At 39.3% G+C, this 14,985-nt stretch overlaps 1 protein-coding gene across 5 annotated transcripts in view; it reads right to left on the bottom strand.

Moving 5' to 3' along the window:
* The window catches only part of FGF13 (fibroblast growth factor 13), a 514,923-nt gene that overhangs the window by 185,804 nt on the left and 314,134 nt on the right, over positions 1-14,985 (bottom strand). For 4 of the 5 annotated variants that reach the window (XM_033117997.1, XM_033117981.1, XM_033117989.1 and 1 more), the window contains one exon: positions 9,861-10,028. The exons of the other annotated variant lie outside the window; for it this stretch is intronic. In XM_033117997.1, coding sequence (XP_032973888.1) covers positions 9,861-10,028 — 168 coding nt within the window. The remainder of the gene's footprint in view (positions 1-9,860; positions 10,029-14,985) is intronic. 5 annotated transcript variants of the gene reach the window in all.

Raw genomic sequence — 14,985 nt, 5'->3', positions numbered from 1 at the left:
AAGATATAATTTAGCCCAGAAGAGTCAATGATTCAATATAAAGGATTTTAAAAATGGAATTAATTGAATAACCTGGGATATTTCAATTATTGTTTTCATTATTTACCTCAGGCTAGAAAGTAGGGTTCCAACAAGAGAATACATTGCTTATATCCAGATCTGGAGGTTATATCTAGTCCTATATAACTGAAAAAGTGCTGAGAGCCTTAACATTCCTATGAATGGTGGCAATTTTATTGAACTCAGAAAAAAATGAACCAATAGAATCAGTTTTTTTAATAATTAGAAAAGATCATTTCTCATTTCTGCCATCACAGGTGAGAATCATCCTCAGGCTTAAAGAAAGGACATTAGGCAAGTGACCTGTTTCTCCTGAGGATAAGGGTCATTTCACTTACTTCTTCTTAATGTGTGGCACTCCACCTAACAATAGACCCACAGAATTAGCAAGTGCCTCCTGAATCCCTTCTGCTTATGACAGCTCCTTGTCACAGCAAATCTGAGAACAGAGTATGAACACTATTTTATTCCGGTACATATAAGATGTCTTTTCTGAACTAAAATTGATCTTTCACAACAAACCCACGTATAGGACAAGAGGGGTAAAGCCGAGCGTATGGCGAAACCATGGAGAGGAAAGGGCGTGAAATTTGGAGACCAGAAAAACCAGGTTCAAATCAAGTCCTGATATTTATCAAGAAAGTGACTTAACCTTTCTATAACTTAGTTTGCTCATGTGTGAAATGTTGGAAGCAGACCCTACCTTACAGGGTTTTCATGATCATCCGTCTAACGGACTTTGCACAGTGCTTTCACCGTATGTAGAAGTAGCCCAATGCAACTGTGTTTGCTTTCCCTTCCTCCATGAAGATCTGATCTTCCAGGCAAGATCACTTGCTGCTTCCAAAGCTGGACATGCTTGAAGGTTGACCTGGAGAGGTTCTGAGAATATATATCTTAAAATAGCTGGGGCTCATAAATAGAAATATGCTAGCACATGGGTGGACGTGGACATGTGATTGTGATGTGTTGGACTGAGTGTGGATATTGGCTATGAAGCAAGACAAGGGTGAATGTTGATAAAATGCAGGACATTACATCACTTGTTGCACACTTTCCAGAGGGCATTATTCAACCTGCATGTGCTTAAGCACACTCGCAAATGCTGTAGACGCTAACAAATGAAAACCTGAATCAGTGTAATATACAAGGCTAGGAAGGATTTACAAACATGGACAGCAATGAAAGCCTCTACATCATGTCAGAGTCAGTATTCACATACATGCTGCTGTAACAACTTCTTGCTGCAGTAACTGGTGATGTCTTTATAAGAGGGCAATGCCTCGATGATGAAAACCTCTGTGTTACTCACAGACACACACCCAGGTCATGAGCAGCTTGAGTCAACTTTTGCAATCTCACCCTAGAGCAGTAGCAATCAAGTACAAAAGTACTACTATTTTTCTGGCACATGAATATGCTCTTCCGTTCTCCATCTTTTTCTTTAAGTACAGTCACACATGGTCTCTAGAAACTCTTCCACCCACATTTGTAAGCTGGATCATAGTTTGAGAGCCGACCAACTTTGCAACAATTGCTTGCAAGACAGGATGTTGGTCACAAGGTGGCAGATTACCACACTCCTATGGAGAAACCTGATTATGTTTATAAAAGCACACAGCAGCAAAGAGGCCAGGGAATTTCAAAAAAGCTGTGTGTGTGTATATGTGTGTGTGCGTGCACACACGCGTGCAAATTGGGAAACATGGATACCTTACGTAGCCACAAGTTCTAAAGGTCATATTAATGCTGCCTGTACAGCAATGTCCCTCAATCACAAGGCACCTCCTGAATAGGCCCATGCAATCAGCATGATAAGAATTCTGAAGTGACAGCTGGCATCACAAAACAGATCATATGACAAGGTGATATTGTTCTAAGGCAAAGATTCCCACCCTGTTAGCACATTAGAATTACCTGGGAAGCTCACAAATGAGCAATGTTGAGCCTCTACCATGAGAAATTATGCAGGGCTTTTGTTTGGACAAGTTATTGGTGAGTTGGTTGGTTTTGGTCTAGTATTGGGTTCAGGCATCAATATTATTTAAAAGGTCTTCAGGTGATGTCAATGTTTAGCTAAGGCTGAGAATCATCTAAGTACTGAGAGGTACTGCCACTCCACGTGTGGTCCAGAGACTTAGTGCTGATCCGTGAACTATGTCTCAAAGTACATTTTATATTAACTTCAGGTGATATTATTTTTCTCAGTAAGACAGCAATACTTTCTTGATGAAGCTAGATGCAGTGTATTGATTTACATTCTGGCACATGCTCTTTATCTCATCTTGGACCAGGAACAAACAATTTCAGACTCAGCACTCATCCATGGACCACCGTTGGAATAGCACACTCCTAAAAACAATAGGTGAGGGTCAGAAAGAAAGAGATCAGCATTCATTTTCAAAAGTATGTTATCTTTTATAGTCCAGCTCTGATGAGAATAAACTGCTCAGTGGGGCAAGCTAAGCATTTCCTAAAGCATACGAGCTCTAACAATGAAGTTCGCAAATTCATCCTAGAAAAAGTGCTGCATACCTCATTGCTGAATATCACTATGGTCACCTTTGAAGTACTCCCCTTGGGAAGCTATGCACCGACGCCAGCATCTAGTCCACCCTTCAAAGCAATTTTGGAACGCTTTTTCTGGAATGGCCATCAGAGCTGTCGTCATATTACCCTTGATGTCCTGAATGTCATCAAAATATCTTCCTTTCAATATTTCCTTTATCTTCGGGTAAAGAAAGAAGTCATTGGGGGCCAGATCAGGTGAGTAGGGAGGGTGTTCCAATACAGTTATTTGTTTACTGGCTAAAAACTCCCTCACAGACAGTGCTGTGAGAGCTGGTGCATTGTCGCGATGTCAGAGCCATGACTTGTTGGCGAAAAGTTCAGGTCGTGTGACTTTTTCATGCTGCCTTTTCAGCACTTCCAAATCGTAAACTTGGTTCTTCAGTTTGTCCAGTTGGTACAAATTCATAATGAATAATCCTTCTGATATCAAAAAAGGTTAGCAACATCGTTGCAACAAGTTCACGAACTTAATTGTCATACCTCATACTTGTGACATGTGAATAGGTGTTATGAATAAAAAAGGTCCAGTAGCTGGAAGACGTTTGCCAACGAAGTGCCCAAAGTAAGACAGATGCCTAATTTGCAAGACTCCTCAAAACTTTTGATTTACTCTTATGCATTGTGACTCTCTGAGAGTGGTACAGAATTTGGGAAGCACGTATCTAATCACAGAAACTGTCTTTACACAAAGACATGTGCATCAGTGTTACATGAAACATGATTTGGAAAATACTGGTTTCATAACTATTTAAGAACACGTGAAAGGTAAATTCCTGCATTCTCTTCCTACAGGCAACGAGTTGTTCCTTAAAAGAAAGAACAGAGTGAAATCGGGACGGAGGCACCAGCACATTCTGGCCAATCTCCATAGCCAAGGGAGAGCTCCACGCAGTAATTTGGGAATAGCCAAAAATCACTCAGGCTATACCTTTTTGGACGTGGCATGTATCTACCTGGGTCAAATCGTGCAAGGTCAGAAAGGAAGATTTTTTTAAGGGATTTCATCCACTGGCTGTGGAGAGAAGAAAACCAAGAGGAGTTGCTGAGATACCAGACCCTCAGGAACAATGTTGGCAACACAACCACTGATGCCACAGCTTTGAAGGGGCAGCACCCATATGGATGGAGAATTTCCAGATTTTTTTTCAAATGTCAGCACTTAGATTTTGACTTTTTTTTTTTTTTTTTATCAAAATGACCACCAGAACACTTCATCCATCCAGTAGATCTTGCAGAGCACTTTCCCCAAGGAGGGTTATTTCAAACATGAATACTTGAAATGGGTCATTGGTGCTGACTTCACAGAGAACTATCTGCGTCCAATATGAACCAAGGGAAACCTGAGTCATGAGAATTGTGAAGGAGTGACCACGTCTCAGGAAAACATCCCCACCACCTCAACGGGAACACCTCGGATCAAGGGAGAAGGGAGGCTTGTGGTTTTAAAAGTGAGTCATCGAAGAATGGATGGTTGTTAGTTTCTACTGTTAAGAGCCAGCCTGGAGAATGAGCTGAGATGCATATATCTAATAAGAGAATAATAAATGTCCATCCTGGCCTGAAATTGAATATTGGCTGGTAAGTATACTTCCTTGATCAAATTATTAGTTAACCAGAGGAGAATCTATCCCCAATATATGATTTAATTTTGCGTTGGCTGCCAAGAGGTGGGGAAATAGGACAGAGGACACAATGTGCTTCAGTGCCATTACTAGAGTCCTAATGTTATTAGGACATCACAAGCTGTCCTCTAATAAGTATTAAGTTGGTGCAAACGTAATTGCGGTTGAAATGGTTAAAAATAATTGCAAAAATCGCAATTACTTTTACACCAAACCGATACTCGCCATGTCACAAAAAAACCCCACATTTGAACACTTTGTGGGGAGAGGATAGTGTTTACTCATTGTTAATCACCAAGGCTTTCAGAGTTCTGGCTTTAATTTGATTTTCATATGGGCACATTTTTTATCTTAATGTTACGACTGCAATGAAGCTGCCACTTGCTTCAAAGAAAACGCTCTGGTGTCACTTTGTCATCCTTCAAGTGATCATCAAAGGCAACATGACCCTAAGTCACAGTTATTTTGCAATTAAAAGGTTACGAATAAAGTCTTTTATCTCTTTCACATGACCCTAATATTTCCTAATAAAATAGGAATATGCCCTCAATTCTCATCTGCAAGGGGACAGACGTGGAACTCAGTGATATCTTTTCTGAAAGTCAAGACTTTCCGGTGTCAAGTATCTGAGGGATCTTAGATTTATTGAACTGATTGGTCATTCAAATATACTATTAGATCCAATTTTCTCAAAAGGCAAATTAGTATCAAACTGAGGAGGACACACAACAGGGGACAAGAGTTGAAGAAAAGGTAAGGATAAAAATAAAAACACTTTCCTCAGCATGTTCCTCAATATTCTACCTTGGTAGTCTCTTATCATTTAGGCAAGACTGATATTCATAGTGACATATTCTCTTTCTGGGACAAAGAAACCAATGCATTATCAGAGTAACAGTCATTGTACTAGTTACAAACATGCCCCCTTACCATATGGCACAGAACTCTGCTTTCTTTCACATGGTGGTAGCTGCCATACTTTATCTATCACCAGGATGGATCTCAGATTCACGTCTCCAACAAAAGTCACTATGGTTGGATGCCTTGCTGAATAAAAAGGTTATGGATGTCCTAAGGAAGTTGGAGTGTGTGTGTGCGTGTGTGTGTGTGTGTGTGTTGTGTGTTGTGTGTGTGTGTTAAATCACATGGAAACAGAACTATACGAAAGAGGCCAAATGCTTGATTTAAAATACGGTAAGCTGGGTGGCTGGATGGCTCAGTTGGCTAAACCGCGAGCTCTGGAACAACAAGGTTGTTGGTTCAATTCCCAGATGGGATGGTGGGCTGTGCCCCTGCAACTAAAGATTGAAAATGGCGACTGGACTTGGAGCTGAGCTGCGCCCTCCATAACTAGACTGAAGGACAACGACTTGGAGGTGATGGGCCCTGGAGAAACACACTGTACCCCAATAAAATTAAAAAAAAAGAGAAACATTAAAAAAAAAAAAAAGACGGTAGGCTGCATAATACCTTCCTATTTTGTGTTACCTCCTTTAAATTTTTTTGCAATCAGGATTTTCAATCCTAAGAGCAAAACGTTAGGAATAAATGTTTAACTTTTCTCTGTGGATTTTTAACAAAGACTATCACAAGCATGTATATCTTGGTATGATTCTTCTGCATGATCTTCAGATATTAGTTAAAACCAAATGACTCGGTTTTAACAAGTAGCAACTATCTCGATAATAAATTGGCTTTGAGGGCGGCTGGTTAGATCAGTTGGTTAGAGCGCCTTGCTACTAACACCAATGTTGCCGGTTTGATCCCCGCATGGGCCACTTTGAGCTGTGTCCTCTTTTAAAAAAAAAAAAAATTGGCTTTGAGAAGTTATTCTAAATCAGTGATTTCATTTTGGCACATAGGTCAATAAAAGAAAAAACTGAACAAAAGAATAAAGCTATGAAGACGATATTTTCTCTTGCCAAAAGGCTCCTGTAACAGTAAGAGAATGATTTTGGTAATGACCTCCACTCTCCATGTGGCTTTCTTATAACAAAGAGGGTGGCTGGTACTGGCCCAAATTATACTGTCACATATTTGTATGTGCTTCTTCAGCCAAATTCAAATACTCACATAAAATTATATCATAAGTGGTTTTTATGAAAATAATCACATCACTGAAAATCACAAGAATTTGGAACAGATTAAAGACATTATTTTGGAATTGGCTGCTCAGAAATAGAAATGGGATTTTGGCAAAATACAATTTGGCCTTAATGTATCCTGACTAGCCAGTGAGATATTTCACTCCTTTCATGTATTGCTTTACATGGATTCTGAGGGGCCTGAACACCATACAAAGATGTCTTTCAAAAGACAGATGACTGTGACAAATTATAAATCTGCTATCTCTACCAAATCTCAGGCAGTCACAAACTATGGAAAGGACCTGGCCATTACAAAAACATCACAGACCAAAAGAAACATCAAGATTCTGTCTATGACAATGCAAAAACAGTTGGTAGATTTATCTATTCAGTAAGGAAGTACAAAATTAATTGCAGCTTCATCATAATACACATAAACCTCTCTGACCTAACTGAATCATTTATAAGACTTAGCGAACTCAAACTTTTATTTTGCCCCAAAATTTAAATATATGTTTTATTTTTCACGAGAGGACTGTATAACCACAACCTCATTAGAACAGGTCACACTGGCAGTTCAGCATGCACACATCCAACAATGCATGGCTTCACCATCCTGTCCATTGCCCTCACCCTCCGTGGAAGTGCTGGGCAGCCACAGCCAAGGTCAATTAAGGTCTCATGCTTTAGTAGAGACCATGAGGGGAATTCTCTCTTCAAAATACTTCACAGGAAAATGAAGTTTTCAAGATACATAAATAATTTAGAACTAAGATTCTATCCATTTGTACTAATTACAATAAAACGTAACAGCAACTAAGAGAAAACTGAACACTGTACCTTACAGCATTTAAAAACCAGTCTTGCAAAAATCTTCCAGTTCGCCAAAATGACCACGGAACCCTTTCAAACCCACAGTTACTTCATCTCCTGGCAATGACGAGCTTCGGTATCCTACATGAAGTAAGCATGTTAATTTCTTAGCAGTGTCTCTTTATTTATCCGAGGTCTCTTCCACTGCATGTTTTCTTTCGCCCCTATCTAAGGTCTTGTGAATCCTGTTAATTTATTCAGAGATCAAGTGCTTTCATTTTAAGGTCTGAGTTCACCATTAGCCTCTGGGCCTTTGTTTGAAGGGAGTACAGTAAAATGGTAAATAGTATTAAAATGTCATCCCGAAAAATCTCTAATGAATTTAATACTATTTACAAATAATTCATAGCAATAAGGAGGAAAATACAGATGGTGCCAAAAAAATGTTTACACATTTGAAGAAAGGAAAACTGTATTAAAATTGTAATACTTCATATACACCAATAACAAAAGATGAACACAAGTCACATTTGGCTTCTGCAATGACAAGAGGTGCTCAAAGTGGTTACCATCAGCGTCCAGACACTTCTGATTACGGCGAACTACTGCTAAGCAATGGTGACCAAAGTGTCCCCTTGCATACATTTTTTGGTACCGCCGGTATCAGCTTCACTATTCCAGAGGAACTGGCAGGAGAGCAAGACTAAGAGAAATCTTCAATCTGAAAGAAGGTGATGCCCATTATCAAAGTATTACAAGTGAAAGATAATAGCCACATTAGGCACAATGGCATCCACTCAACTTGTGGATTACATGACACATTAGAAACTATTCAAATCTTGTAGAAGAGAGTTTAAGTGCCACACACTCTCTAAAGAATTGTTCATATCTGAAAACATTCATAACAGTAGTCACTATACACTCCAGATATTGTGAAAATTAATAGATCCTGTCAAAATTATAAGTAATAAGAAAAGGAATGGGGTCTTAAATTTAGTCATTCAACTCTTTTTTGTTTTCATCTGAGTATTGTTAAAACAATTTGAAGTTTCTAACTGATTGCTTGATTGAATATAATGGCTTATTTTTCTTACTCGAACCGAATTTTGTTTCTTAGGCTGATGTTCACGTAGAAAAACAGTACAGCATCTGTTATATAATAAAAAGTATGTATATCTTTAATACAGATGCTAGTTTCTACTTCGCGCGCGCGTACACACACACAAACATAATTTAAGAGAAAAAAAACAAAACATATCGGAATACGTGACAGATATTAAAGTAATTGTCACTGGTTAAATTTTGTTGTTTCATTAAGGCATAAAGTTATTATCTTCTCTACTAAACCACCAAAATATTTATTTTACTCACTGTAAATGGTCACCATTTATATCCTTGAAGCGTAAGTACTGACATCACAACTCAGACCCAAAGAGGATAGCTTGGATACCAAAGTATGGATAAAAAAAGAAAGAAAGAAATATTCTATTCTATTGCTGAAATAGAATTAAACATTAAAAACACGTACACTTCTCATTGCCTGCCAATGGACAGGTAAAATTCTACCTGGAAGGAAGAAGAAGGGGAGACTTTGAGATATAAAAACTTGCTTGCAAAACTATAGACTAGAGTCAATTTGTAGGGATTTCCTTACACAAAAACTTTAAACAGCACAACACGGCAGTCTTTTCCAGGTCAGAAAGACAGTTGATAGGATGATAACGCATAATGTTACAAAAAGGCAACTTGAAATAGGTAGGAACAGGTTTGCTTTTAGAAATCGTATCAGAACCATTTACGCAAACATGTACATCAACTGCCAAAGGACAGGTGAACTGGTATTCACCGGTAAACTGCTTCCATAGTATTTGATACGGGTGATGGGCTGTTTTACAATAAGCGTTTAATTAGCACCCCCATTACATGTGTCAGATGTCACTTTGGAAGTGGAAATATACACAGCTGGCAAAAAGTTTATGGATTTTCTGATGTGAAAAAGGTTCCTGTTTGATATAAGCAAAAACGGTGGGAAAAACATGAATGAATACCCTTTCTGGATAGACGAGGAACTTTAGAGATAGATTTGTAGCATGGATGGTGACGAACACCTTAATTGACCTCAGTTTAAGAAGCAGCAAGTAGTTTTCCAAACCTGTGCTTGAGCTGAAAAGAAAAACAAACTACTCATAGTTTCCTTGAGGCATGCATTTCACTATGGCAAAGTGCATGCATTACACAAGAAGTCTGGGGTCGGTTTCAGCGATCGAGCGCAATGCAGAAGCTTTATGGATAGAGGAGAGGTAGAGAATTTATATCAACCTTCTCACTACTGCATTTTTGAAGTGCCATTCCTCAGCCGACTGCTGCTTCAGGAATGCCAGGTGATGGGAACACACTGGGCCAGATGTTGGCTACAGGAGCAAGCAACTTTAGCAGCCAAAACGGGGCAGTGTAATGGCACCAGCTGAAAATGTTGCAGCTGTGAAAAGCAGGAGGATGCTGGGAGCTGTGCCAGAGATGACTGTATTATGCAAGTGTCCCACCTGAGACTGCATAACACATTCACCAGCGAGCCAGGGGGCCTCCCTAAGTACGTCAGGAGCCGAACGAGACACAGCACACCAGAGGGCAATGCACAGTCAAAAAGAAAGACAAAGAGAGAAGAATGAGAGAAAACAAGCAAAACACGTGTCTGTCGTGCACAAACCTTCAGGCTCTGTGTTTTCTTTGTGATGTACTTGCTTCAGCGGGCAGCAGAAGATTTCGTGACACTTAGCACGAAAGGGGGACTCTTTTTTCTTTAATTCCGCAGATTGGATGGAATCTTGCCGTAACATAATGTATTCCTGTGTGCCAGGGGGGGCGTCATCCAGAACTGTGGTCACCACATAACAAAATGAACTCAAGTTAGAGCTTCATGGAAGCAGCGAAAGACTTAAATCAAATCCACTCCCACGGAAGACTACCGAAACAACATTACCCCAAAAAGATTCAAAGAAAAGCATTTAAAAGCTTGGCAACTTTATTTTTAGAGGCTTAATTGAAAATACTAAAGGGCTGCAAATAACTTACTCCAGCTCTATTGTTAGGACAATGAAAATTTAACAGTGCCAAACTATACCTGGAGTATGATCAAATATTTTAATATCAATAACCATATAGTATGTAAAGAAACACCATACAGAGATCACGTTTCAATTGGAAATACAATATAAATATAACAGGTGATATTGGCTAAAATGTCCACCGATTATTAGTGTCTTAGTTTATGTTTCTTTCCTTGGTCTGCTCCTTGCGAGAACCTGACTTCCTTGCAGTATTCGCATGTGACGGTATAAAATTTGACAATTATTGAAACACCAAGCTTTTGGATAATGCCTCGGAAGCTGAGCTCAATTTGGTTTTCTATACTGAGTCTGACGGAAGAAGTAAGGGCAAGCAGTCTTTACTCTTCGATTTCCAAAGAGAGCTGGGACTTTTGCCAATATTCCTCAGATATTGAAAACCCCTAATGAAGACATTCCAGGTGAGAGGCTAATGAGCAACACTGGACCTAAGACCTACCTTGTTGAATTCTGGAAGAGCAAGGCCTGATTCACTAATTTTGGCCAAAGAGATACACCAAGCCCCTCTCAGCCCACGTTTTATTGTTAGGCCCTGTCTGGATTTCCGAAGCAAGACTGAATTTCTAGTGTTTTCTTCCTGTAAGAACAGGTATCTGCTTTCCTAGGGTCCACTGCAACATTCCTCAGCCTGATAACCATCCACCAAAGGGGCTGGAAATTTGATCTGCATTTGCAGAAACAGGGAACTGACCTCAGGATGGATTTTTCTCTCTTTCACACACTTCCCAATGAAGCCATTCCATTTTTCCAGGAGTGAGTCAGAACCTTCCAAGCTGTGATTAGTCACATGCTGACTCATTGTACTCCCCCAGTTGCATACACTTAACATGGATTCAGGAGGACTAACAGCACCAGCACACTTCTTATGGGGAGAATAATGCTGTGGTGTTTGGAAAATATAAGCAGCTTATGGCTGAAATTAGATGGGATCTGAAGCTTCTGTATTTGGCAAAACATCCCCAGATCACTGGCTGGAATCTTAATGGGTTTTAAGAACTTTTCCCATTGGGGTAAAAATGGTGTAAAACCAACATAACTTTTAAATTAGTATCATAAGTTTAGAACAAGTTGTAGATAGACAGCCTGTATATGGAATTGTCTTTCTTTATAAGTGATTAAATTATGCAAGAAGGTAATGAATATTTTAGTCAGTTGTCTATTTTCCGCTAGCGTTCAGCAGCAGTAATCAAAAATATTATACAGACACCACCACAGCTTTTCCTGGCAGAGAGTTCCCTCCATCTATTAGAAATGTGACTATAACTTCTTAGAATCTCATTGAATGCATATCTTTGAGAGCAACAGCTGCTATTCAAAAACATTTGCAACCATTTCCTGCCATGAGCAGATAGTTATCATAATATAAACACTTATCAAAGTCCAGCATCACAGCTGAAGACAAATTATGGTTTTACCATCCAAAATATTTAAAGAAAACTTCCCAAATTTGGAACTTTAAAAAAAAAAAAAAAGGAAAAAGAAACATCCAGATTATATAAAAGCCGAGAAATTCCATTTTCATGCACTCTATAGAAGAACAATATTTTTAGATTAAAGCACAATTACAGATTCAAAAATAAAAAAATAACTTTTGGGTAATAAATAGGGAAGTTGTTAGTCAGAAGGAAGTGGTAAACATCAGTAAACTGTCTTCCATTTTCATTTTTCAAAACCAACAATGACGTCACAAATTGGCATTTCTGGAGAATAATGGCAGACTGAAGCTAAAAGCCTTTGGCTGACTCTCCAGCCATCAGCTTTTCCCAGCTGGTCATTAATTTCCAGAAAAGGCCTTGCACTGCCATCATTATTGTTTAATTAGATACAACTGGTTATCTGTAACATACAACACAATTCTAGTGAACACGACATGCTGACTGGTACAAGAACCAACCCCAAAATTCATCATGATGGGGAAAGCATGAAGGTCACAAAAATGCAGGATAATTGCTTTCCACAAAACTCTAACTCTCCCTCTCTCTCTCTCTCTCTCTCTCTCTCTCGTTCTTTCTTCAAATTGAATTTAGCAGGTCCAAAAGGTGCCAAGATGAGAGCATTTAAGAAGCCATCTGAGTAATAACCACAGGCACAGAACATTTCCTTGGAAATTGTGAGCATCTGGGAGTTAATGGCTCAGCTTTGGGTCTCAAGCTGTCTATACTCAATGCCCCAAACATCAGTCAATTCAGGCAAAACACACACATAAAAAAGACCAGTCAATCTGTCAGTAGCTTGGTGTCATGTTGATACAAGAGCCAGAAACATTGTGGACTTTTTAACCAGAAGTGACATTGTACAGGGAACATCTCACTCAGGTCTATAAAATTTCTGAACTTGAGAATATTTGGGGTGAAAAATTTGAACTATTACATCAAATCCTTTATTCCCAGGAATCCCTCAAGTAAGACAGTGGCAGTATACGCAACAGCACCAGGAGTGACAGGGGCTTTCCCACAGCACTCCAGTGGGAAGGCAGGTAGGCACCTTAATTCTACTTCCCTAAAAAATGGATGAGGATACAATGCTTCCTAGGGGCACTAGCTCTAGAAAAGGGAAAGTAGGCTTGCAAAGAAGTCAGCTCATCAAAGCAGGAAAAAAGAATGAGGCTCTTCTTTCCCTGACTTAATCCAATCTTTTCTGCCATTTCCCCCCTTCTAGTGCATTCCCTTCTTGCACACAACCTGTGTCCTCTGGAAACCACTCCTCCCTCTGATCATTTCAATCATTTGTCCACATTTATTCAATGACCCCTGCTGCCCTTCCCAATGAATTTATGCAAACTTGGAGGTGGACCCAGGACGCCAGTGATTAGGTAGACAACGGATTTACACAAAGCTTCCTCTAGTTTCAGAGGTTCAACTTGACTCTTTAAGGCAGATTAAGTGATGAGAGTGGCTAATGGTTGATCTCTGGACCATGTGGCCCCATACTTTAAAAAGGCTGCTGACCCCATAACAGCAGCTGCCAAGAAGCAGGCCTTTGCAGGGAAATTGTGCCCACATAGGCAGTGACCTTGGCCTTGATTGCACAGCCCACCTACTCAGGATTCCAAAGTGCCACAAGACTAATAGAGAGCTGGATGATACAAGCACACACATACAAATCCACACATCCACAGACACGCAGATACTGACGGGTGGCATCCTCAGAAACGGAGGTGAGAAAAATAAGTTACCTTTAGTGGCAGGATGATAGTTAAGAGCACAGTTTATGAAAGAGTTAAGTTGCTGGTATAAAAGGCAGCATGTAGAATTGGTTTTCCAGCAGCAGTGCTAGAATGGCATGAAACAACATGCTCCTCCTCCAGGCTTCTCAACAGTCACCAAGATCAAGGACAAAGTCTGGAGTAGGAGGCAGTCATGGTAAAGGAAGAAACTTTAAGTCTCAGCCTGTCGACCTGGCCCAAGCTACTCAGGTTCACAGAATAGCAGTATTCCCATTTCAAACTAGACATAAAGAAAGAACCAAATGTAGCAAAACTCACTGATAAACTAAAAAGTACTTCCAATGCAATGGACCTTTTAAATGTATTTTTTAATGAAAGAAGCTAAGAATCAATTATCACTCCTATGTTTAGAAAATTCAGTTCATCTTTTACTGTCTAACTCTTATCAATAAATACAACATTGGCTACATAAAATAGCTACTCAAATATTTACTAGTATCACAAACACTACAATGTTCCAAACAAAATTTCTTTAGAGATAATATAATGCAACCCCTCTGTCTTAAAGCATAAGGAAGATAAAGCTCAGGGAGAGGAAATGACATGACAAGTCACACAATTTTGGAAAAGCCCAGCCTAGAAGCCAGGATTCCAGCGTGTTTCCAGCAAGTCCAAAGGAAGACTGCTTTGTACAAACATTGAAATATTAAACAGGGATCGGGTTCTTCAGTATTTTTTAGCTTCGAAGATTACCCCTGTCTTCAAAGAATTTTTCTTCCTTTATTTAAAGACAGAAAAGCAAGTTTCTGGGAAACAATTGAGACAATGTCACATAGGCACCAGCTCAGTACCAGGACAATGTAATGAACAAGGTTTGCTGATTTCAGACTGGAAAGATTGACAAGCCCTCAATTATCTGATGATGCTGTTTTTTAGCTTTTAAATTAACTCATCACAAAGATGACTCAACATACTTATTGATACACGATTTTAAATCAAAGCAACTATGAGATCACCAGTGCAATGGAAGTCAGATCCTGTCATCAAATAGACATATACAGAGGATGCCAAGAAAAGTATACACATTTTAAGGAAGGAAAACTGTATTAAAATTTAATATTTGATATACACCAATAACAAATGATGGATACGTCATGTTTGACTTCTGCAATTGCAAGAGGTGCTCAAATTGGTTACCATCAGCATCCAGACACTTCTGATTATGGCGAACTACTGCTTGAGCAACACTGACCAAAGTGTCCACTTATACACATTTTTTTTGGCACCTCCGGTATTAGTGACTCCAAAACGCAAATAGTTAAAAACATCTATGAAACAGAAAATATGGCAAAATATACAGATGATCAAATGACTTCACGTAATGACAAAGTGAGAACAAAACAGAGTAATTAGGGTGATTAGTCTTCCATGTCACCGCGCACCGGTCATGCAGAAAAGTACATTCAACCACAAGAGGACTTAGCTCAAGACTTCCATTTTGCCTACCACCTAACTATCCATCTATTTATTTGTATATGATA

Source organism: Rhinolophus ferrumequinum, chromosome X, assembly GCF_004115265.2.
Source record: "Rhinolophus ferrumequinum isolate MPI-CBG mRhiFer1 chromosome X, mRhiFer1_v1.p, whole genome shotgun sequence".
Taxonomy (NCBI): Eukaryota; Metazoa; Chordata; class Mammalia; order Chiroptera; family Rhinolophidae; genus Rhinolophus; species Rhinolophus ferrumequinum.
This window is presented reverse-complemented; position numbering and strand designations above follow the sequence as displayed.